Source organism: Mus pahari, chromosome 6 (assembly GCF_900095145.1).
Source record: "Mus pahari chromosome 6, PAHARI_EIJ_v1.1, whole genome shotgun sequence".
Lineage (NCBI taxonomy): Eukaryota > Metazoa > Chordata > Mammalia > Rodentia > Muridae > Mus > Mus pahari.
This window is the reverse complement of record NC_034595.1, coordinates 92,751,296-92,776,551: the sequence shown is the minus strand read 5'-3', so window position 1 is coordinate 92,776,551 and position 25,256 is coordinate 92,751,296. Positions and strand designations below refer to the sequence as shown.

Below are 25,256 nucleotides of genomic sequence, written 5' to 3'. Positions count from 1 at the left end.
CACAGGAAATCCACACTCCCAGCCCAGCCCCACCCCTCACAGAGGCCCACCAACCGCCTCTGAAAGCCTTTGCAGTCTTTATTATCCTGACTAGAAAGGAAGTCAGCCCACCTCATACCACAGTGTGGGCATAAGGCTAACGGTATCCTCTGCCCAGCCACTCTCTGTGCCAGAGCCAGGGGTGGAAGTACCAAAGTGGCTCCTGCCCACCCCACCCGCTGCTCTGGAGAAATGCTCAGACACACTAAATACGCTCAGGCTGGTGCCAAAGCCCTGGTACCTAGAGGGGCCCAAGAGAATGCTTTGATTTCTTTAAAAATCATCAGGAAGTGGAGTTGGGGAGGTGGCCCAGTGGTTAAAGCATTTGCTGCTTTTACAGAGGGCCCAGGTGTGGTCCCCAGCATCCACACACCCGCTTACAACCATCTGTAAGTCCAGTTCCAGATCTGATCTCTTCCGGCCTCCCAGGGCAGCAGGCTTACATGTGGTGTACAGAGACACATGTAGGCAAACACGCATACATCTAAAATCATCTTTACATTGACCAAGCCAGCTCAGTCAACAGGGTCCCGAGGGAGGGATCAAAGATTAAAGAAAAAAAAAAAAAAAGACAAGTAGACAACATTATAGCATGACCCCAGCCAGTGCTGAAGTGGGTTGATTATTTTCCCAGTCTGCTTTGATACCATTCTAGGTACATGCAAAAAATAGGGTCAGTTCTACATAAAGGGCAAAGTAGTCAAGGCATAAACAAAGGTTCTGTGTTTGCTGTATATTCAGGGACTTAAGACACAAAGGACATATCCAGGCTGGAGAGATGACTCAGCGGTTAAGAGCCCTGGTTGCTTGCTCTTCCAGATGTCCTGAGTTCAATTCCCAGCAACCACATGGTGGCTCACAACCATCTGTAATGGGATCCGATGCCCTCTTCTGGTGTGTCTAAAGACAGCTACAGTGTGCTCATATAAATAAAATAAATAAAACTTAAAAAACAAAAAAAAACAAAAACAAAAAACACATCTCTCAGTTGTGTTTATCTTGCACCCACTTCCTTGTCCCAGTCCAGTGTAAATCATTCTTGCCAATATTCTAGAAGGGGAACCAAGATCTCTCCACATTACATTTTAAAAGTCATCACAATAAAGTAAAATCAGTAGAAAAATTTACAAACTGAGTTACAACATCTTCAAAGGCAGAAGGCAGCCCTGGAGTTCAGTTCCACACGCTCTGACAAAAAAAGGAGACTGGCTGAATTCACTCCGCCTTGGAAACCCTGCGCTTCTAGCCAACCACATGGCCTACCCAAATCAAACAGTAATTACCAAGGTTAGGGAAAGGCCTTGTCGGGACAGGTTTGTCCCAGACTTAGCTCAGCCTTGACCCCTGTGGGCCTTACCTCCTGTCTCGGATGTCTATAAACGCCCTGCCTGGTCACACCAGCCCGTCCTCAACACCTGAACCATGTTGGGAATTACGGTCCTTGCTGCCATCCTGGCCTTCGGTAAGCTTGGGAGTGGGAACCAGCTGCAGCCAGCTGGCTGAAAGATCAAGCTGGCCTTGGGGGCGTCCTCTGCTTCCCGCAAAAGGCACTTTTGGGGTCCTGTGTGGATTCTCCCACTGAGCATCTGTGTGTCAGTTGAACCTCTTCCAGATTGGCAGGTTCTGGAGAAGGGATGGAGAGCTTCCTCCAGGGTGTGAGGTTTAGTCAGGTGACCCTGAATGAGACCCACAGTCTGGCGCTTCACTCTGGGTTCACTCCAGGGAGCCCCCACCCCGGAGGGCTCTTTGCTCTCCCGTTTTTTGGTTTTTTTTGTGTGTGTGTGGTTTTTTTGGTAACATTCTCCCAGATCACAAACTGAGGTTGTGACGGGGTTTCGGTTTGGTTTTGACACGTGAAAGCTCTTGACTAAGAATCCTAAGGGCTCTCTAGACACAGGAGTAAGCTAGACCCTACACATACCGGGTCTGTCCCTGTCTCCATTCAACAGTGGGGACTCAGAGGTCCAGTGAAGCTCAGTATCCTGCCAGAAGACCACATGCCGCCTAACAACCAGAACCATCAGCCACACCTCATAGCGCGCTCTCTTAACCCATCCACACAAAGTCCGAAACATGGCAGTGTAGGACTCTGTGTGGTCCACACTGCGTAGCCCTCCATCACGCACTGCACTGTGACCCACAGAAGATCTCCTTAGTCCCTCGAGAGCACCAGTCGCTGCCTGTTCCTCTCACTTCTCCTTCTGTGTGGCTCTTTAAATGTGTCAAGTGGCTTAGTTCTTGGGAGACTCCCAGGTTAAGGTCATTCTTCCCACATCACACACACACACAAACACACACATACACACACACACACACACACACACACAGGGAAACTGAGGCCTAGAGAGCCAACTGGACTCTCCTGAGTCACCAAGTAGACTATGAACCACCAAATAGGAGCTTTTCCATCTCCCCCTACCCAGAAGGCCAGCCGCTCACCTCCAGCTCCCCTCTCTCCCCAGCCTCCAGCTGTGGGAACCCCACCTTCCCACCCAACCTGTCAGCCAGAGTGGTAGGAGGAGAGGATGCTGACCCCGACAGCTGGCCTTGGCAGGTAAGCTTGCTGTGAGGCAGGTGCAGGAGTTGGAGGGGCAGGGCTGGGCATCCCCGGAGGGCTGACTCGAGGTCCTTCTGCAGGTGTCTCTTCAGTACCTCAGGGATGACACTTGGAGGCACACCTGTGGGGGCAGTCTCATCACCACCAGCCACGTCCTCACTGCTGCCCACTGCATCAAGTGAGTGGGGGGTGACACCTGGAGACCAGCGAGGAGCCAACAGTCCAGGCACTGGGTTCTGTTAGCTGCTCTCCTTGGCTAACTCGCCGCCTTTTGTTTATTCAGTTGAAAACCTTTCTTGTGCACCTACTGTGTGTCAAGAAAGGGCAAAGAAGGTGAAAGCTAGCCTCTGGGGCTATTCTGGTGGAAGGCAGAGTGGCGTATGAACAAGTTGACGTGTGACTTGTCAAACAAAAATGAGGCTGGAAGAAGGGGGAGGGCAGAAGGTGGTTCTGGTTCAAGTTAAAAGGTAGTCCGGAAGTAGGAGGGAGGGAGGGAGGAATTAAAATAGTAAAATAAGGGGTATAGCTTAGTTGGTGGAGTTCCTTCTTAGCATACACAAAGCCCTGGGTACATGTACACACACACACACACACACACACACACACACCTTAATGCCACCTAAAAACAAGTGTGCTAATACACACCTGTAACCCGGTCACTTGAGAAGTAGATGAAGGGAGATCAGAGGTTGAAGGCTATCCTTGGCTGTGCATTTGAGGCCAGCCTGGGTTAAAACGAAGAAAGAAGGAGAGAGGCAGGATAAAGAGGTAAAGAGGGAAGGAGAAGGGGAGGGGGAAGAGAAAGAAAGAGAGAGACAGGAAGAAAGACAAACGGATCTGGGCAAAGACACAAAAGGAAGGTCACCCACTGATCTGTGGGATTCCAGGATCAGCCTGAAGGGGGAGCCTCTGAGAACTGAGGTGGCCTCCTTCTGGGAGCACAGTGTGAGGATGGGGGGGGTATGGGGGTGGGGATGTGGGGGAGTCAGGGCATGTAAGCAAGGACCACAGTATGACTAGAGACAGAGCTGTGGGAAGGGCTTCAAGGTGTGGGTTAGCACCTCAACAGGTATGATGGCGCTCACTCACCTGCCATCTCAGGGTAGGAGGAGCTTGTATTAGAGAGGACAGAGCCAAGCAGGTGTCAGTCAGGTGCCTACAGCCACGTGGAAGCCAGAGTTGATAGCAGGCAGCTTGGCTTCTCCTAGTCTGCCAGTCTAGAAATGCAAGGCCAAGTCCCCACCTGACCGAGTCCCTGGCTCTAAGCCGTGGTTCTTCTCCAATCTTGTACAGGGGTGACGGGAGCAGACTTCCCCCTTCCCGCAAAGCCCTACTATCACAAGAGAACCAGGCCTCTAAAGCTCTCAGTTCCCTGTTGGCCCTGCCTGAGGCCATTTGACATCTCTCCTTCCCACTTCTAGCACAAACTTGACCTACCGTGTTGCCCTGGGGAAGTATAACCTGACAATGGAGAATGAGGAAGGCTCCGTGTACTCGGAGGTGGACACCATCTACGTCCATGAGAAATGGAACCCTCTGCTGGTGTGGTGAGTGCCAGCCCTGGTGCAGCACGGGAGGAGGGTCTCCAAGACGGAGCCACAGAGTCGGGGGCCCCAGCACTCGGCATGCCCAGCTGGCAGGAATACAGGATGGCACACACTTAGACCTTCACACTGGCCAAGGATGTGGGTGAAGTACAGGGGTTTCTCTATCCCTGAGGCTCCCACCATACTGTCCAGAATTCACTCAGCCATCTCTCCTCTAAGTCTCACAACAGCCCTAGACAGGGAACTAAAGCTCAGAGAAGTTAAGAAATATACTCCAGCCGGGCAGTGGTGGAGTGGTGGCGCACGCCTTTGATCCCAGCACTTGGGAAGCAGAGGCAGATGGATTTCTGAGTTCAAGGCCAGCCAGGCCAGCCAGGGCTACACAGAGAAACCCTGTCTCAAAAAAAAAAAAAAAAAAAAAAAAAAAAAAAAAAAAGGAGGAGGAGGAAGAGGAGAAAGAGGATCCCCCGTAATCCCCCGCAGAGGCCGGAGGATCTCTGTAAGTTCAAGGCCAGCAGTTTGGTCTGCATGAGTTCCAGGACAGTCAGAGCTATATAAAGACTCTGTCTCTGGCTGGAGAGATGGCTCAGTGGTTAAGAACACTGACTGCTCTTCCAGAGGTCCTGAGTTCAATTCCCAGCAACCACATGGTGACTCACAACCATCTGTAATGGGGTCTGATGCCTTCTGGTGTATCTGAAGAGTAATACATAAATCTTGAGAGAGAGAGAGAGAGAGACTGTGTCAAAACAATGCAACAGTCAGATAGATGGTAGCGGTGGTGCACACCTTTAAGCCCAGCACTCAGGAAGCAGAGGCAAGCAGATCTGAGTTCAAGGCCAGAACAGGCAAGACTATACCAAAAAAAAAAAAAAAACCCTCTCAAAAAACTAAAGCTAAAGAAAGAGGTAGAGACAGAAAAAGACACAGTGACAGAGAGACAGAAATGTGGTCCAAGTCACCACAGGGTCACCAGTTTTCTCTCTGGCAACAGAGAGTAGTTAAATGAACCTGCGCAAGCCTTTGTCATCACACTGGGCCGACTGCAGCTCCTTTCAAGGTCCTTTACAGTGGTCCTGAAGATTTCACTCTGTTGAGCTCTCACAAGCTGGCATAGGGGAAAGAAGTTACATCTTAGGGGACAGATGCACCTACTGGAAGGTCACTTCGGGTGGAAAGGTGGCTGCATGGTTAAGAGCACTTGACATGTGTCTTGAGGTTTCTGCAGTGGTGGCAAATATCATGCCGAAAGCAACTTGGCAAGAGAAGGATTCATCTTTTGTTTTTATTTTTCAAAATCTGCCTCTGCTTCCAGAGTGCTGTGATTAAAGGTGTCTGCCACCACTACTTGGCAAGGTTCGTTTTATCATAGACTTCCAGGTGACAGTCCATCACTGAGGGAACTGGAGCAAGAACTCAAGCAGGGCAGGAACCTGGAGGCAGGAGCTGATGGGGAGGGCATAGAGGGGTGCTGCTTACTGGCATGTTCCTCATGACTTACTTACCAGGACCACCAGCCCAGAGATGGCCCCTGCTCACAATGGTCTGGGTCCTCCCGCATCAATCATGGATCAAGAAAATGCCCCACAGCCTGGCCTACAGGCCAATCCCATGAAAGCGTTTTCCTCCCTTCGATGCCTTCCTCCCAGATGACCCCCAATTTGTGTCAATCAGACATAGACAGCACATTGTGCAAGCTGGGGGACTCCAGTTCAGATCCCAGCACTCGCATGAGAAGCTGCATGCAGTAACCCCAGTGCTGTGGGAGGGGGAGACTTAAGGATCGCTAGGGATTGCTGGCTGCCAGCCTCACTCTGGTGAGAGATGCTGTCCAGGGAATACGGTGGTGAGGGATAGACCAGGACTCCTAATGTCTTCTGGTCTCTGCGCGCGCGCACACACACACACACACACACACACACACACACACACACGTACATGAGCCATTTGTCCTCCAGAGTCCCTGGCCACCAAAGCTCAACACCCAGCACTGCCTTCTGCCCACTTTGCATTCCAGGAACGACATCGCCATCATCAAGCTGGCTGAGCCCGTGGAGCTGAGCGACACCATCCAGCTGGCCTGCATCCCAGAGCAAGATTCCTTGCTGCCTCAGGACTATCCCTGCTTTGTCACTGGCTGGGGTCGCCTCTGGAGTGAGTACAGCCAGCACTGGGAAATCCCCAAGGCTTCCAGGAGGAGATGCCACTGTCAATCAGCATGTCTCCCATGTGATAATAACAGCTAGCATTTATTATTTAGCCCAGACCATGTGACAAGCATATCACAAATGAAGGTGATGACTGACACAAGGATTGAATCGGCTAGAACTCACCAGGGGTTTAGAACAGGGATGGGCTCATTGCCTTAGACACAGAAATAAGCTAAAAAAACGAGAGGCAGACCTGTGATCCAGAACTTGGAAGGTGGAAGATGGAAAATCAGGAGTTCAAAGTTACTACACAGGGAGGCCAACCTAGGCTACATAAGAACCTGCATTGAAATAATAAACTAACAAACTAACACTGTCCCCTTAGGGGTAGGAGGCTAGATCTCATGGCAGATAGATGCCCAAGAAGATGCCTGAACTAAATGGGAATTAGAGCTATTGAGACTTGGAGATAGTAGAGGTTAGCTCTTAGGACCTCCTGGGGGAGGATGGAAGTGACTGACAAACCCCCAAGATACCAGTTGAGGCAGAAGGGGCAAAGGTCAACCTGCCTCAGTACAGGGTGAGTCGGAGACCAGCCTGGGCGACACAGGGAGACCGTGTCACAAAATAAAGTTAAGAGAAGCCTAGGGATATAGTTCAGTGGTCGAGTGCTCGCCTAGCCTACTCAGAGGCCTGGGTTTGATCCTTAGCACAGTAAAACAAAGGGGAAGAAAAATTAAGACTCCATAAAGGCACATAGTCTCCCCAAGGGACTGTGACCCAAAGACATGAGCCATCTCAATGAGGGGCACACCCATGGTTCCCACAGTCTTCCGTACACTGGCTGGAGGTCAGAGCTGGGGCTGAGCCGAGGGCACAGGCTAATTCCCTGCATGGCCGCTCTCTCCCCAGCCAACGGTCCCATTGCTGAAGTGCTCCAGCAGGGTCTGCAGCCCATAGTGGACCATGCCACGTGCTCCAGGTTGGACTGGTGGTTCATCAAGGTCCGGAAGACGATGCTGTGCGCCGGGGGTGACGGCGTCATCTCTGCCTGTAACGTGAGTGTCCACGCCAGGGGGGGGGGGCAGGAGGGAGGTGGGCAGAGCAAATCACACCCCTCCCTCAAAGAAGCCAGGCCCTGGTGAGCTATACAGGCCTAAGGGAAAGCCATCAGTCCAGTTCACCCCTCTCTGCTCACCCCCAGTGCATGGGGGAAGGCAGAGGGCTGGACATAAGCAACTCAAGTTCAAGTCCCAATGCCAGCAATTGGGCAGGCTGCTGAAGTTCTCTATAAAGTGCCAGCGGGGGAGAGGTGGCTTAAAGAGTAAAGGCCCTTTCTACCAAGTCTGGTGACCTGAGTTTGGTCCCCAGAACCCACATGGTGGAAGGAGAGGATCAGCTCTCACAGTTGTCCTGTGATCTCCGCACATGCACTGTCACGTGTATGCATGCACACGTGCGCACGCACGCACACACAGACACACACGCACACACACACAAAATGAAAACGAAAAAAATTACTGGGGCTAGGGCTGGAGAGATATTGAGTTGGTAGAGTTTGCCTTGCACGCATGAGGAGATGAACTCCATCCACAGAACTCACGTTATGAAAATGCCAAGCACGGTGGTGCGCCTGAATCCCCGTGCTAGGGAGGTAGAAATGAGAATTCCCGGGGCGCACCGGCCAGTGCGTCTAGCCCAGTTGGCCAGCTCCAAGCCAGAGAGTGTGTCTTTGGGCTCCACATATATACACATACATCTGCATGCACGCTGATACAAATACCTGAATACACACACACACACACACACACACACAGACACACAGATGCATACATGCATATATTCATGCTTACATACACATATACATACATACACACATCACCTTCATCCACACATACACATGCACGCATACCTTCGCTCTTACAAACACACATTCATGCACACATACATACACACATGCATGTACATACACACATCACAAAATGAAGCCACAGTCACCACTTCACAGAACCACTGTGAACATGTCTAGCAGCACAAAGTGGCTCCTTTCACATACCATACATGCTCCTAAAGGCTCCCGTCGGAGGCGACAGGGACCCAGAGTATGAGCAGAACCACAAAACCTCCAGAACCTTCTGAAGCACGCTGGCCTCCCTTCTCCCAGGCCTCTACAGGGTTCCCACCCTCCTTGACTCTCTGGGCAGCACACAGCAGATTACGCCGTCCCGTACAGTCAGGGAACCTGAGGCCGAGTGTATTGCCATCATCCCAGATCATGGCAGAAAGCTAGCTGACACCTCAGGGCGGGCCTCACAGGATGAGGCCAAGGTAGCCTCTCTCCACTTTCTCTGTCAGAATCCTCATGGCCAGCCTAAGGCCTGAATACTAAATATGGAGTCGGAGGATCCAGCTTGCATCCCCCACAGCAGCCAAAGCTGGCCTCTGGGTGGGGGGTGGGGTGGGGGGGCTGGCGCTGAAGCCTGTTGTTCTGCTGCAGGGAGACTCTGGTGGCCCACTGAACTGCCAAGTGGAAGATGGCTCCTGGCAGGTACATGGCATCGTGAGCTTCGGTTCCAGTAGAGGCTGCAACGTACGCAAGAAGCCCGTGGTCTACACCCGTGTGTCTGCCTATATTGACTGGATCAATGAGGTGGGTGTCCCCTGCTCCCGTCCCGTCACCTCCTCACACAGCCTCTCCTTCACTGGTCACTTACGACCACATTCAAGTTCACTCTTCCATTCACTGGACCCTGGCTAAATCCTTCTCGGAGCAGGCCTTGAGTCAGGAATGGGGGGAGGGGAGGCTTACAGAGGGAGGCACGTGGGTGGCCACATAAAGGCTTAAGGGCGTGGGGACAGAGGCAGGAGGTACAGGATGTGTTCTGAGTCCACAAGCACCCTGCTCCGAAGAGCTGGCAGACACCAGCCCCCCCACCACCACCACCACGTGCCTCCTGGGAACCTATTACCCTGCGGAGAGCCTTGTGCTGCCCCAGAAGGTAGCATGCCCCAGGGTCTCTCACACGGCTTCTGCTTCTCCAGAAAATACAACTGTGAAGAGACGGTTCCAGAAGTCTCGCCGCCCACCTCCCAACAACAATAAAGCTTCTTCCATGAACGCCTGAGTACATTCATTTATGTCTTCTGGGGGTTCCTGGGTCTCCGTGCACTGGAAACAGACACTCTAGGCCAGGCTGTGGAGACTTTTAAGGCAGATGCCTTTATTAATTATTATTATTAAATTATTTTATTTAATTAATTATTAAATATAAGTGTAGTATATTTATAAAATTATATTAAATGTGTTATTAAATAATTAATCTTTTTATTATTTTATTAAGTAATAAAATTAGTAATAATAATATAAAGAGGCAAGCAGGTAGCATAAAGGGTCGGAATTAAGGTCTAGCACTGAAAGACCCCCGTTCCAGGGGATAACCTCGCTCCAGTCCCAGGATGAGACGACGCCCCAATAACTCGAGAGAAACCATTCTTGATGCAATATGCATGAGGTTTAATCAGGAAAAATCAACATATTGAGGACGAGCTCACAGGAGATCGACCCTGAGAAGTTTCAATTGAGGGCTTTTAAAGGAATGGGGTGGGGATGAGTTACAGCTTTTCTCCGGCGGAGCTGTCCTTGGTAAACATTCCACAGGGGATGGGAAGGTAATATATGGCTCATTTATGTCGGAGGGGTCATAAGCTATCTTTTGGTGCACATTCCTGGTCCCAAACACGGGAAGATGGGCGCCTGGCTGGGGCAACTGAGATAATTGCCTAGGTAGCTGTCCGACGGAGGGTCAGAAGGCTCCCAGCTGGCCTTAGAGAGCAAAGAGCTCTTTACTGGCCACATTTCTAATGATCTGGGGAACAGGTTTTGGGGAGTGTTAAAGCTGGGGCTCCACAGCACCTCCAGCCGCAGATGGAGGCGGGAGTGGGGGAACCCTCAAGGCCAGGTTTACTCACCTCAGAGAGACCAAGCTGCAAGAAGACATCCAAGGCTCAGAGACAGCCAATAATTATTAGGGAAAAGCACCCAGCAGGTGTCTGTCCCTATCTGGTCCCCCACATGCCACTCACCCCCATTCCTCAGTCATCATCACCCGACACACACTACAGTCTCAACAGCAGCTGTTGGCCAGAGGTGTCCAGTTGAAGAATTTAATGGATCCTGACCCAGGGTGGTACGGGAAGAGGAGACCCCAGCCCCACCCAAGGCTTGAGGAAAGCTGTGGTTTCCACAGACACAGGAAAAGCCTTCACTGTGTGAGATGGGTAGGGAAACGGAGGCTCAGAGAGAGGAAGGTACTGAACTAAGCCTCAGGAACAGGAACAGCCAACGGGCAAGAGCCACGGTGGACTAGGGACAGCAGAGGTCTCCTGAGGCCAACGGGAGGCAGGTGAGATTCAAGATCTAAGTATCCTGGGTTTGGTGACAGATGTCCCAGTGAGTGATCATGCCCCAAACCAATGGGGCCACTAGCCTGGAACACTCCTGAAAGTGTGTCCTAAAGATCACAACCAGAAACAAGTTGGACAGGGAAAGGTTTATTTGGCTTACACTTCCACACTACAGTTCATCAAAGGAAGTCAGGACAGGAACTCACACAGGGCAGGAACCTGGAGGCAGGAGCTGATGCAGAGGCCATGAAGGGGTGCTGCTCACTGGCTTGTTCCCCATGGCTTGCTCAACCTGCTTTCTTATAGAATACAGGACCACCAGCCCAGGGATGGTACCACCCACAATGGGTTGGGCCCTCCCTCCCCATCAATCACTAGTTAAGAGAATGCCCTACAGGCTTGCCTACAACCCAGTCTTACACAGGCAGTTTTCTAATTGAGGGTTCCTCCTCTCAGATGACTGTACCTGCGTCACGCTGGCATCAACTAGCCAGCACAAGTGACCCCTTGTCAACTTGACACACAAACACATACTTGTTAAGCCACATTTTCTTTCTTGTTCATCCCCAAGAGCACACATTAATATGAACATCACAATATAAAATATTCCAAGTCTTAAAAGTCCCACCGTCTTTACAAATTCAAACGCTTTAAAATTCAGTCTATTTTTTAAAAAAATCCAAAGTCTCTTTTAAATCCTAGAATCTCTTTTAAAATTCACTCTCTCAACTGCAGGCTCCTATAACATCAAAAATAAATTATTTTTCTTTTTTACTTCAAAAAGGAAGAACCCAGAGAGGCGGGTAAGGGGAGGGGGGGTTCAGGAGAGGAAAACTGGAAAGGGGATAACGTTTGAAGTGTAAATACATAAAATAGCCAATAAAAAAAGAAAAAGAAAGAAAAAATTCTGAAAAAGACGAAAGAAGAGGAGGAGGAAGAGGAAGAAGAGAAGGAGGAAGAACCAAGGTACGGTCACAATAAAATCAAAGCACAATCAAATTCCAATTGTAATTAACTCAGGAGCCAATGTCTAGGATCCACTCAGCGTCTTCTGCACTCTTCCAAAGAGCTTGGGTCGCTTCTCCAGCTCTGCCCTCTGTAGCACACACAGCTTGTCTTCCAGGCTCTGGCTGGCTCTACTCCATTGCTTTGGCTATTCTTGGTGGTCATCCCATGGTACTGGCATCTTCAATACACTGGGGTCTTCTGCTACAACCAGGCTGTACTTTCTCCAATAGTCTGTCCTGGACTCTCTTAAGGCACTGTGACCCAGCCACACAGTGCCCAAGCCTCAACTGCTCTCCATGATTCCTTCAAACCCAGCACCACTGGGTGACTCTTGCCACAGTGGACTGCCAATGTGGGGACAACCATGGCCGTGTCTGCAACACAGCATGGTGGACTGCCAATGTGGGGTGCAACCATGGCCTTGTCTGCAACACAGCACGGTGGACTGCCAATGTGGGGTGCAACCATGGCCATGTCTGCAACACAGCACAGTGGACTGCCAATGTGGGGGACAACCATGGCCGTGTCTGCAACACAGCACAGTGGACTGCCAATGTGGGGGACAACCATGGCCATGTCTGCAACACAGTACGGTGGACTGCCAATGTGGGGTGCAATCATGGCCATGTCTGGAACACAGCTTCTGTGTAGTGACTTTCAAGAAATACTTTCTTGAGATTTTTACCTCAACAATCTTGGTCTTTTCTTAATCACCACTAATTCTCAGCTTCAGCCAACCAGCATCGAGTATCCCAGCAAAGCAAAAGTTTCACGTTAGTAACTCTGATAGCTTGTTAATCAGAGCTGTTATCTTGTTAATTCTTCGGCCCCAGCTGAACCACAGTATCTTAATTCAAAATAACAAATGGCCCCAATAGAGCCTCTAATCTTCCTTCTGAAACTTTACAAGCCAGGCATCCATTGCTTGTCTCATCTTCCAGATGAGACACAGAACTTCTCACTGAGACCTCAAAACTCAATGGCTTTTCCAGAGCAGCGTTCCAAAGTTTTTTTCACAATCCTCCTCAGAACACCGTCAGGTCTGTTACAGCAATACCCAACTATGATGGTACCAACTTGTCTAAATTAGGGCTTCTATTGCTGTGAGGAAACACCATAACCAGATAGCAAAATGGGGTGGGGGAGGGTCTATTTCGCTTACATTTACACATCACAGTTCACCATCAAAGGAAGTCAGGGCAGGTTCCTGGATGAGGGAGCTGATGCAGAGGCTATAGAGGGTGCAGCTTACAAGGCCTGGGTTAAATGAATCAAGGTCCCTGAAAAGTTCCCATTGTGATCCCCAGAACCTATGAGCATGGAACTTCCTGGGGCTAAGGGGAATTTTCAGATTTGATTTAGAGTCTTGAGTTGGGGTGACCGTCTGTGTTTAAGTTTTAGTATCACTTAGACCTGGTGGAAACAGCTTGGGGGGAAAGGTTGCTCTCTTTATGGCTTAAGAGCTTTGTGACAGAAGGCCATGGCTGGGTGTGAGGCCAGGGATGTAGCCGGGCAGCACCACCTTTGCCCACCAGAGGACCAGTAGCCAGGTTAAATTTCCTCTCCCCTTATAAGGTTCTGTCCAGCAGCTCCTGGACTTCCTCCTTATGCAAACAAAGCGTCCTCATCACCCCGGCCCCCAGCCAATGATGTACACTCCCCTTGAAAGTCCCTACCCACCCCATGCTTTTGTTCCCCCATTAAATGAACAGTCTCACTGTCTATTCTTGCTGTGCTCACAGCTGCCTATGATCTGCTCCTGGCTGTCCTCCCTGCTTCCTGTCTCAGGAGTTGCAAGTCTTGAAGGGCCACTGTGGGCAGGGAGGTGGAGCCTGAACCATGGGCAGCAGATACCATGGGAATGTGAAGCAGAGGGAACAGGAACAGGAAGGAGATTAAAAAAAAAAAAAAAAAAAAAGCAACAACAATAACACCACCAACAAGGACTAAAAAAATACACACTCATACAAAAAAAAAAAAAAAAAAAAAAAAAAAGGACACAACCCTAAGGACATACCCCTCCTGCAAGACCTACTTACTCCAGCCAGGCTCTGCACCCCCAGTCCACAGTTTCTTCTAATCACTCATTGAAATTTGGAATTCATGGATAAATGAAACTGTGGCTAAGGCCAGAGTCCTCCTGGGCAAACTCTTTCCAGAAAGGTCACAAACACACCCGACGGTGTGCTTTCATAATTGCTTAGGTGACTCTCAGTCTAGTCAAGCTGACAGTCAAGACAGACCACCACAGCCTGAGATACTGGGCTGGGCCCATTGTAATCAGAGGGGGTCCCCAGAGGGAGGAGACAGGAGAGTCACATGAGAGATATAAAGATGAAGGATGACACTCTCCCAGGGGGTCAGGGTCAAGGAGTCAGGGACAGGGAGGAGGGTCCATGGGACAAGAGATGCAGGCAGTCACCAGGAGCTGAAAGGGTCCAGATGGACTGTCCCTGCAGCTTACAGAGGAAGCCAGCCCTGCTGACTCCATGACTCAGCCCTGTAGGAGAAATTGGACTCCTTGTCTCAGGAACTGTGAAAGGAGAAGTTGGCATGGTGTGTGGTGGTCTGTTACCATAACCAAAGCAACCCATCGCTCCTGTCAGAAGGACCCTGTAGGACTCAGGGATAAGGAGGGTCGTGAGGACTCCCTGGGACCAATGGGGTGAGAGCAGTATTGGGGGGCTTGGTCTGAGAGATCACAAACAACTGGGGGTTGGAAGGGAGGGGAATTCGAACTCTCAGGCTTTAACTATCCCTCCTCCCTTATGTGTGGGGGGGGGAGGGGAGGGGAGGGGAGGAGAGGAAGAGGGAGAGAGGAGGGGGGATCTCTGTTCTGTAGCTCTGACTGTCCTAGACCTCACTATGAACCAGGCTGGCCTTGAACTCACAGAGATCTACCTGCCTCTGTCTGCCTCTGCCTCTCAAGGGTTAAAGGTATGCACTACCACACCCAGCTTTGTCCCCTGTTTTCTCTGTGGTGTTGACAAGAGAAACAGATCTCACCTCAAAGGAATAAAATGCACGGTTTATTCTGGAACCAAATTTGAGGGACCACGACCCAGGAATGCAGATTTCGGTCTCCTCCAATACCATGCTCCAAGGAGGTATCAATTTTATGACCTTTTTTTAGTAACATAACAAAGAAAGCCACAAATGAAGATACCATTCAAATATGTTGGCGTTGGGTAGGCAGGTTATAAGACAGGAGGACTCTGCCTTAGGGCTCCCTGGGGATATCCGACAACCCTTTGGTTTTGGTGGAAAAGCAGGGTTTTGTAGAGTTATTACATTTCAAACCATTTTTATTCATCTGTCAGGATGTCAGGTTTGGGTAGCAGCAGGATATTTGTTTACACACGGAGCTGGGGCTAAAAAGGGTATTTAGTGGGCTAAAGACTATGCGAGATAAACTTAATTAGGCTCTGGACCTACGTCATTCCCAAGTTGCCACATCACGGCAGCCCCAACCAGTCAGCCAGATAAGCTTCTCTCTAGGAAGTCACACTGGGTTGAGGGGTGCCTGGCTCTGGCTTCGGAGAGTCCAGTCAGTCTGCCTAACAGTAGCAATTACTCTGACTCACCGAGACCAGCTTGGCTCAGCCACAGAGAAACCTGGCTGCTGTGCCCTTCCAGAGGAGAACCTTGGGTTCTGAGAGACTTCATTCCCTCCCTGAGACCTCACAGCCGGAGGGAGCAGGGCGCCACTATGTAAAGTCTGACTCCACAGCTGTGCTCTAGACCATCACAATATCCTAAGCTCACACAGACCCCTTCACACCAGGAAGTGCTCTAGTAACTAGGGAGGGGCGGGGTGGCAGGAAACAGCAGGAGACCCAGAGAAAGACGTTAGGGAGAGAATTACTGCTCCCTGTAGAGCAAGAGAGGAGTCTGGGGGCCATCCTCAGCTACATAACAGTTAGAGGCCAGCTTGGACTACCTGAGACCTCCCATCTCCAAAAATAGGTAGATAGATAGATAGATAGATAGATAGATAGACAGACAGACACAGGCACAGAGACAAACGGACATAAAGTCCACAGAAAAAGAGTGATCACTGGGAGGCTGAGGCAGGGTCTGAACTACAGAGTGAGACCTTTGTCTATAAAGGAAGAAAAAGAATGAACACCTCCCAAGAGCTGGGAGGACACCTGTGTGCTCTGAGTAACCACTGGATCCTTGGATACATAGTGATTTTTAAAAATAGTTATTGTGGGGGCTGGAGAGATGGATGGCTCAGTGGTTAAGAGTACTGACTGCTCTTCCAGAGGTCCTGAGTTCAATTCCCAGCAACCACATGGTGGCTTACAACCATTTGTAAAGTGATCCCTCTTCTGGTGAGTCTGAAGACAGCGACATTATTAAAAAACAGTTATTGGGCCGGGTGTGGTGGCGCACGCCTTTAATCCTAGCACTTGGGAGGCAGAGGCAGCCGGATTTCTGAGTTCAAGGCCAGCCTGGTCTACAGAGTGAGTTCCAGTACAGCCAGGACTACACAGAGAAACCCTGTCTCGAAAAACAAACAAACAAACAAAAAAATAGTTATTGTGTGTGTACAGCATGAAGGGGTACATACATGCCACATGCTGAAGTCAGAGGACAACTTTCAGGGGCTGATTCCCCCCTTCAATCTTTACACAGGAAGTGTTTTACACGCCAAGCCTTTTGAGGCTAACCTGAGCTACATGAGACCCTGCCTCACACACACGCATATATATATATATATGTGTGTGTGTGTGTGTATGTGTGTATGTATATATGTGTGTATATATATGTGTATATATACATATATACACACACATAAACACAGCCATATAACCAACTAAGTACAATCATGCATATACACAGAGACAAATACACACACAGACTTAGCACACAGATCATACAGACGCATAGGCATGCACATTCACTCACACTCACAGATATACACAAATGTATACACATATACCTTCAAACACTTATGTACACTCACACTTTCATATACACACTAATATGTATTCATACATAGATACAGACACACCAGTACATGCTATGCATATATATGTACATATATACTCAAACACATTTGAATATACAAAAGTACAGATACACAAATACAGAGAGACATGCATGTACATATACATATATATAGGTAGACATATATAAACACAAACACACATAAACACTCATATACCCATGCACACACATACCACATACATATATACATACATATCTATATGCATATATGTACACATATACATGCATACACACAGAAAAACAAACACATAAACTTACATTTCAATGCATATATATATATATATATATATATATATATATATATATATATATTCCCCTTCTGAGAATCCAGAGTCTCTGCCAGAGTCAGGGTCAACAACCTGGCTTTGAGGCTGCCTGGAACGAATGTAAGATGGCACATGCCCTGGTGCCAAGTCAATATCTCACCCGAGATGATGTGCTGCAGGGGGTGAACCCGGAGTCCAGAGGTCCTGATGGGAGTTCTAATTTTCCAACTTTCCAATCTGATCCAGAATTGCTGGTCCCAGCCACAAGGCCAGGCTGGCACCCCAGCCACCCACACGGACATGCCCGTGCTGTGCCCAGGCACTGCAGCCAGGTGGCTGCCTTCTCAGGAACTGTTCTGAATGAGTCATGAGAAGGTTACATCTGTGGCCCTGCTCCACCTGCAGGAGCCCAAGGTCGCACAGCCGAAAATAGAACTTGCTAGGCAGCCACGGGTGGGGTTTGGAGGGATGGTGCTGCGGTGGCTCCTCATTGTTCCCTCTCAGCACAGAAGCCTCGACTAGATTCTCGGGCAGCCCAGCCTTAGTTCTGGATTAATGGTCTGAGATGAAGCCTCCCTGGCAGACAAGGATGACGCATGCGCTGCAGTCTCCACCAGTCCCTGCACAGCATCCCCTTCCCCACCAGGCTCTGGGTTCTAGGGAGGTCAGGTGACCAGAGGCAAGGCAAATCAACTTGTTGGGAAGAGTTACCTTAAGTTCTCCTGAAATGATCTGCGGCTACAACCACAGAATGGGAAGGAAACCGCCGAGGGGTGGCTTGTTCCCCAGGGGTCCATGTAGCAATGAGGACAGACATCTTTGGTTGTCAAAACTGGGATTGATATCTAAGGGGTAGGACCAAGGATGCTCTGAAGGCCCCTACTCAGAGTAAAACGGCTGGTGGGGAGGGCATGAGGCTCAGTTGGTAGAGCTTGGGCCTGTCAAGCATGAAATGATGGTGTCTGGCTGGAGAGACAGACGGATAAGAGCTGGAGACTGCCTAACATGGGCAAGTCCCCAGGTTCAATTTGAGAGACAGCGAGACAAGGACAGAGGCTGAGCATGTGTGTCCTTCCATTTTGTAGACACAACCCTCAGGCAGAGAGCCTGCCTGCTTTGCCCAAGGTCACTGGGCGGGCAAGCTACGCCACATGCCAAGCTGACGTTTGTTTGCTGAATTCATCTAGAGAAAACTTAGTTCGATCTCAGAGCCAATGCCCCGAGAAGAGTGCCACCTGCACCTTGACTTTTAAGGACAAACTGAAATTGACACTTCCAAAAGGACTGCTTACATGACCCCTGTTGACACTTCCAAAATGGCTGCTTACAGGACTCTTGTGGCCATAAACAAAGGTTCTACCTATTCCAAGGCTGTTAGGGGGTCGAGCTAGAACAAGAACACCCTCTGACTTCCAGTACAATAGGACCCTGCACCCCAACACCCCTTACCTTTGCAATATTCTTGCCCTGAGCTTCCTACCCACACAGCAGTCCCAGAACTGTATCTGAATTCCTTCCTTTCCTCCCTCCCTCCCTCCCTCCCTCCCTTCCTTCCTTCCTTCCTTCTTTCTCTCCCTCTTTCTTTCTCTCCTTTCTCGTTCTGAGATAGTGTCTCATGTAGCCCTGGCTGAAGATGAACAGCATATCCTCCTGCCTCCAGCTCTGGAGCCCTGGGATCACAGGCCTGTGCCACCAGGACCGAATATTCTGCAGTGCTGAGATTCCAACCCCGGGCTTCACTGGGTAAGCCCTCCACTGGCTGAGCTACACCTCCAGCCCCTAGTGTGTCTGGATCCTGTGCACTAGCAGTTAGCTCCGAGTCACTAATAGCAATGCACTAAGGAAAGAAGTAGAAGCACTTCCCCTAGGAGTGACTTAACCAAGAGCAAGTCCAGATTCCCATTCTCTATGTCATGTTCTCAGAGGCTTCGGGCCCGTCTGTCTACCGTGTACATCTGAGCTTGTGCCCGCCTGGAGGCTGCCTTGTGAATCTGTCTGTCGCTGTGTCTGCATCTGTCCCTGTGTGTGAGACTGTCTCTTCTATGTGTTCTGTGCCTGTGTGTCTGTTGTTGGGTGACTGTCTGTCTGTCCCTCACAAAGGGCTTTGCTCTGTCTTTATTGAACAGCACAGAAATCATCACACAGAGGACAAGGCAACGAACATCAACCAGCATCCTCTCATCCTCTCTCTCTCTCTCTCTCTCTCTCTCTCTCTCTCTCTCTCTCTCTCTCTCTCTCTCTCCTGCCTGCCTTGTTTGTTTGTTTGACACAGGGTTTCTCTGTGTAGCCCTGGCTGCCCTGAAACCCACTTTGTAGACCAGGCTGGCCTCGAACTGGACGCTTCCTAAGCTGGTCTAATGATTTCTTTGGAAAAAGCAACCCCAGGAACAAGCATTGTTTTTCTCCCTCTTGTAACACTCAGCCCAGTCTCTTGAAAGCAGAGAGAATATACATTTCTTGGATGGTGGTTGTTGCTATTGTCGTTTTGGGGGAAAGGTTGGTGAAACAATCTTGTGCGGCCCAGGATGACCCCGAGCACTCTACGTAGCCATGGATAATCTTCAACTCCTGATCACCCTGCCTCTACCTCCCCAGAGCTGGGGTTCCAGGTGTGTGCTGGCAAAGGATCTAGCTTTGGCATGTTTTTCAGTGTACTTCTAGAACGACAAGGAAATGGAAAAAAAACAAAAACAAAAAACCAAACATTTGGACTCCAGCCCTTTATACCACTGGATGTTGGGAAAACCTCCACCTTGCATACTCCCCCTGCTTCGCTGACTGATAAGGGCACTCATAAAAAGGATGCTTAGCCAGGGCCAGACCTACAGACGTCCACGGACACACCATGATCAGGACACTGCTGCTATCTGCCTTGGTGGCTGGAGGTAACCTGTCTGGTGAAGCTGGGGACCCGACCCTCCTGCCCTTCCCTTGAGCTGCTGTCCCCTCTCCGGTCCCTCCTGGAGCAGGGCATGGTGACACACTCCTTGTGTGTCAAATTCAAAGGCAGCTAGGAGCTGGGGTGGAGGACAGGACTCACGGGACCTCAAACATCATTCCAAAGCAAGGGTTTCCTGTTGGGGTTCAGGTATGCCCACAAATACCGCGCCCCCAACCAACAAAATCCTCTCTCAATCCTCTCTTCACAGCCCTCAGCTGCGGGTACCCCACTTATGAAGTGGAGGATGATGTGAGCAGGGTAGTTGGGGGTCAAGAGGCCACACCCAACAGCTGGCCCTGGCAGGTAAGTCAGCCACACCGATGGGTCTATTGGGCAAGCCACGATGAGGCCCGGTAGAAACACAGACACAGCACCAATAAGATACATTCCTACAACCTTGGCCAATTTGGGGGCTGAGGGAGAGGTTACTTCTCCAGAGACTTCAAAGAGGGGGGCCCACCACTCTGAGACACATTTGTAATGCCTGCTGATTTAAAATTGGATGCTTGCTGGCACCTACAGGTTACTCCATAAGTCAGTCACCTCTCCTATGCAAATGTTCTGTGCTGGAAGAGACCAGTCAGAGCTGCTTATGCAAATTAGTTCTTTGTTGTTCTTGTGGAGGGGTTGTTTTGTTTTGTGTTTATTTCTCAGGGTAACTATCTCAGGTTGTCCAGGACTTCCTTCGTAGACCAGGCTGGCCTTGAACTCACAGAGATCCTCCTGCCACTATCTCTGGAGTGCTGGGATTGTGTGTGCCACCAACTGGCTTGCAAATGAATTCTTAGAAATAATGTTAGCAAGGAAAATAACTGTTTCCTTACATTGATCTAATCATAGTGATATCATATCAAACCTGAAATCTGACACAAGCAGAAATTACTAGGTCTTTCCATAGGATGGATGTGACCTTTACGATCGACGTATTTAAAAAAAATCTCTTGCTGCTGTTGCCTTAAATCCAGCCGTTGGGAGACAGAGGCAGGAAGATCTCCAGATTGGAGGCCAGCCTGGTCTATAGAGTGAGTTCTAGGACAACCAGGACTGCACAGAAAAAAATCCTACCTTGAAAAACCAAAAGAAGGAAAAACCTCTCTTACCTGGCGTAACTTGCACTTAGTAGGTTGTAAAGTTGGCTGTAGAGAAGAACTTCTGTTGTGTTGATTGTTTTAAGTTCGGCAGTTAAGACGTGTGCTACTCTTTCGGGGACCTGAGGTCTGCTCCCAGGACCCACAAAGCAATTTACAACAATTTAGAATGTTCCAGGGGATCAGTGCCATGTTTCTGGCCTCCTCAGGCGAGACAGAGCCCTGGTGCACATGTATACATGAAGGCAAACATGCATGCACATAAAATAAAAGCCAGGAAGTTTGTTTATTTATTTACTTACTTATTTACCTATTTAGATGGGGGTCTCCCTGTGTAGCTCTGGCTCTTCTGAAACACACAGTATAGCCCAAGCTGGCCTCAGACTCAGAGATTCACCAGAGTGCTGGGATCAAAGGCATGTGCCACAATTCCCAGCCTAAGCACTGACTATGCCCATGGAACAGTTATAAACTCTGTCCACAGGCCCCACTGGATATAGTTAACAGTCCTGTTGGGATTGCTATGCTTGGCTGCCTTTGTTTGCTCAAATGTAAAATGGGCATGATAAACAAGAAATTGTGACCTGTAGGGTCACAGGAGTGGCGGGAGATTGCATGTGCACCACCTTACGACTGCTACAGTATTTGGAGTGTTGTTCTATCAGAATTATCAGTGATGCCTGAGAGCACTGGACAAGTGCTCCCTATTTTTCTGATAAAGGTACTAGGACTCTGAATGGTTGTGAAACCGCCCAAAGTTCCCCCCTTGAGCTAGGGAAGAATTTAGATTCAAATCAGATTCAGGGGTTGAGTACTGTGCTTAGCTGGTTGTTTGCAGGAAGCCCTGGATTTGGTCTGCAGCACCAAATAACATTTTGGACATGGTGGTGCATGAATGCCAACCTAGCCCTTGGGAGGCAAAGGCAAGAGGATCAGGAGTTGGGGGTTCATCTTTGATTATACAAAGAATTTGAGACCAGCTTGGACTATATGATACATCTCCAAAAAAAAAATTTTTTTTTTAAAGGCAACCGATTTTCAAGTACCCTCCATGCTGTAGGGAGCTATTTCTTTAGTCCCCAATCACCTTGCCTGGTTACCCTTCAGAACCCAAATCAGTGGCTCAAGTCCTGCCTTTTCTGCCCATGGGAAAAAGAGTTTTTCCCTCTGGGGAGATTTTTATATGCTTTAGATGGGAGCAGCACCCTTTGGAGGAGCTTTGTTTTGTTTATTTTATTACATTTCTTTGCAGTGGAGGGGGTCACTTATGCCACCACACTCATGTGAATATCAGAGGACAACTTCCAGGAGTCGGTCCTGTCCTTCTGCGTGGGGCCACACGGTCCTGGGGCATGAACGCACGTTGTCAGTGACTCACTGAATTCTCAGTGCCCTTCACTGTGCCTATTTTAAACATTTTCAGGGGCCCGACAGTGCTAGGGACTGAACCCAGAGTGTTCTTTACTGTCTTGCTCCTTAGAGCTTGCTCAGCCTGCTTTCTCAAGGCCAACCCAAAAGTAGCTCCGCCCACAAGTGAGCGGAGGCCCGCCTACATCAGCCATCAATCATCAATTAAGAACACGCATCACTTGCTTGCTTACGGGCCAATCTAGAGGGGTTATTGTCTCAGTTTGGTTCCCTCTTTCCAAATGATGCCAGCTTGGGTCAAGTTGACATAAAACTCGCCAGGACAATATTCGCTTGCTTGTCTGCACTGTTTTGGATGGGGTTGTCATAGAAACGTCACGGAGAAGGTAGCATCCAGGAAGAGACGGGGTCAGAAGTAGGGAAGGTTCTGCCAACAGACTGTAAACGCAAAGACCTTCAGACAGTGGTGGGTCAGCCTACCCGAATGATAGCTTGACAGAGGTCAGTGTGGCTGGCACAGAACGGAAGTGAATGCCTGAAAGGGCAAAGAGATGGTGTAGGACCTCGTCACATTACCTTCCTTGAGAGGAACCTCTGGATGGTCTGGGCAGAGCATAGATTTCATCAGACTTATGTTAAGAAAGGATTTTTCTGGCTGCCGTGAACCAAGAATACATGGGTGAGCAGGCATGGTGGCTCACACCGGCAATCTTAGCTCTTGGGAGGTGGATTAAGAAGATGGGGGGGGGTGTTAAAGGTCAGCCTGGAATACATAGCAAGACTGTCAGAAATGAAAGAAAACGTAGGATGGAGGGTTGGGCTAAGTGCTACAATGCAGGCTCACTAGGTAGCCCAGGCTGGCCTGGAATTCTCCATCCTCCTGTCTCGGCCAGCGCTGTGAGTGTTGACATTACAGACATATCATGCCCTACTGAGTCAGATTTTTAATATTTTGTGCGTCGTAGATTTGTGTTAGGTTTTGCTGTTGCTTTGAGACAGTTTCGCCCACCCAAGCATCTGTTCTCTCCATCCCCCTCCCCCAGGTCTCCCTGCAGATCCTTTCCTCCGGAAGGTGGCGCCACAACTGCGGAGGCTCCCTGGTGGCCAACAACTGGGTTCTGACAGCTGCCCATTGCATCAGGTAACAGAACTGGGTTGGTCCCTGCTCACTTAGCTCTTCACGGTGTCGTGGAGTGGCACTCAGCCCTAGAGCACAGATCCCCAACTGGACCGATCCACGGGCTGTAAAGGAGCCCGGGAGAGAATCCTCACGCGCTTGCCTGAGGCGCAGGCGCACATCTATGCGTGTGTCGGGTTCCCAGGTCCATACATAGCACTGTGCTGAAAGACCCGTGCCAGTAGGATACAGAGGAAGGAGCAGCCCAGCGCCTACCTTCCTGGGGAAACCAATGATGGTTCTGGATTGTTTCCTTAATAGCACTCTGCTCTGGGATGTCCTTGCTCACAGAGTCGGGGGAGGGGGGGCACGGGTGGGGGAAAGAGATCACTGACCTCTCTCTCACTCTGCCCCTCACAGCAACTATCAGACCTACCGTGTGCTGGTGGGCAGACACAGCCTCTCCACCTCGGAAGTCGGCTCCGCGGCTGTTCAGGTCTCTAAGCTTGTGGTCCACGAGAAGTGGAACTCCCAAAACGTCGCCAATGGGTATGTTCTGTCCTTCCTGTCTGGGGCTCTCAGGGGTAGGGGTGGCGGCCACACACCTCTGCCTCTTCTGCAGGGAAGGGAGCTGCAGGGATCCTTGTGGGAATGGCAGAGGAGGGAGAAGCAAAGACAGTGTGACATCCTGCCACCCTGCCTGCGGGGTCAGCCTGGGATCCTACATGGGAAATGACAAAGGTAGACAGGTAGAGTCAACACACTTTCTGCTCTATCTTTTTTCCTGACCCAGCTATGACATTGCCATGGTCAAACTGGCCACCCCAGTGGTCCTGAGCAAGAAGATCCAGACAGCTTGCCTCCCACCCGCTGGCACCATTCTGCCAAACAACTATGCCTGCTATGTCACAGGCTGGGGCCTGCTGCAGAGTAAGTGAAAGCAAGCAGGGGACCCCCAAGGCCTGGCAAGAAGGGGGGCGCACTCTGCCCCTAGGGTGTTTGGCTGCCTTAGAGGGACAGGCTAGTGGAGACTGGTAAATATGCCCGGGGTTCAAATCTCAGCGTTATTAGTTGTATGATTCAGGCACATTACTGAGCCCCTCTGGTGGCTTCCTCGTCTGTCAAATGGGGCAGAGAACAGCAGAGGGAGTGGGGTATCGGCTATATAGAGTTGACAAGGTACAGAGAAGGCGAGAGACAGAGAAGGTGTGAGAAGACAGTCTGGGAAGCACTTACGACAAGTAACTACTAGTAAGGACTAACACTACTAGTACTAGTAGCCACTGCGCTTCGACCACACTGTGTCTTTCCTGTGGCCCAAGGCCAGAGCTCAAATAACATGTACTAGGTGACCTCGGGCTTCCAGAACACTCCATGAAATCCCCAAGGCGCTCATCAGAAGGGAAGTAGACACAGGCAGCTCAAAAGCCACCCAGCCTCACCCAATTGGGTGAGCCCTAAGCTAAGGATAGTCCCTAACTCAAAAGTCAAGGTGAATGGCACTAGAGAAGTGGTTCTCAACCTGTGGGTCACAAACCCATCACGATTATATATTGGATGTCCTGCTTATCGGACGTTTACGTTATGATTCATAACAGTAGCAAAATTGCAGTTATAAAGTAGCAATAAATAATTTTTATGGTTGGGGGTTACCGGGACATGAGGAACTATATGTATTAAAGAGTCGCAGCATTAGAAAGGTTGAGAGTGCACTTGTAAGACCCCGAAAGGAGGAACTCCCTCTGGTCCGGAACT

At 49.8% G+C, this 25,256-nt stretch overlaps 2 protein-coding genes across 2 annotated transcripts in view; both read left to right on the top strand.

Moving 5' to 3' along the window:
- Positions 1-1,369: 1,369 nt before the first annotated feature.
- Ctrc (chymotrypsin C) lies at positions 1,370-9,408 on the top strand. Its single transcript, XM_021200853.1, has 8 exons — positions 1,370-1,501; positions 2,502-2,593; positions 2,677-2,774; positions 4,018-4,143; positions 6,161-6,297; positions 7,206-7,351; positions 8,791-8,943; positions 9,336-9,408. Exons 1-8 carry the CDS (start codon positions 1,462-1,464, stop codon positions 9,348-9,350), a joined length of 807 nt encoding a protein of 268 aa, XP_021056512.1. The 5' UTR covers positions 1,370-1,461; the 3' UTR covers positions 9,351-9,408.
- A 10,407-nt stretch (positions 9,409-19,815) lies between these two features.
- The window catches only part of LOC110323557 (chymotrypsin-like elastase family member 2A), an 11,195-nt gene continuing 5,754 nt past the window's right edge, over positions 19,816-25,256 (top strand). The window contains exons 1-5 of the mRNA XM_021200840.1: positions 19,816-19,872; positions 20,137-20,231; positions 23,428-23,525; positions 23,922-24,050; positions 24,295-24,431. Of these exons, the coding sequence (XP_021056499.1) occupies positions 19,833-19,872; positions 20,137-20,231; positions 23,428-23,525; positions 23,922-24,050; positions 24,295-24,431 (499 nt within the window). The 5' untranslated portion in view covers positions 19,816-19,832. The remainder of the gene's footprint in view (positions 19,873-20,136; positions 20,232-23,427; positions 23,526-23,921; positions 24,051-24,294; positions 24,432-25,256) is intronic.

Bases quoted from the DNA above. Each gene is read 5' to 3' on its own strand.
- Ctrc (XM_021200853.1), top strand. From the start codon at position 1,462: ATGTTGGGAATTACGGTCCTTGCTGCCATCCTGGCCTTCG. The intron at 2,775-4,017 runs GTGAGTGGGGGG...TCCCACTTCTAG, and splicing joins ACTGCTGCCCACTGCATCAA to CACAAACTTGACCTACCGTG. The intron at 6,298-7,205 runs GTGAGTACAGCC...CTCTCTCCCCAG, and splicing joins TGGCTGGGGTCGCCTCTGGA to CCAACGGTCCCATTGCTGAA.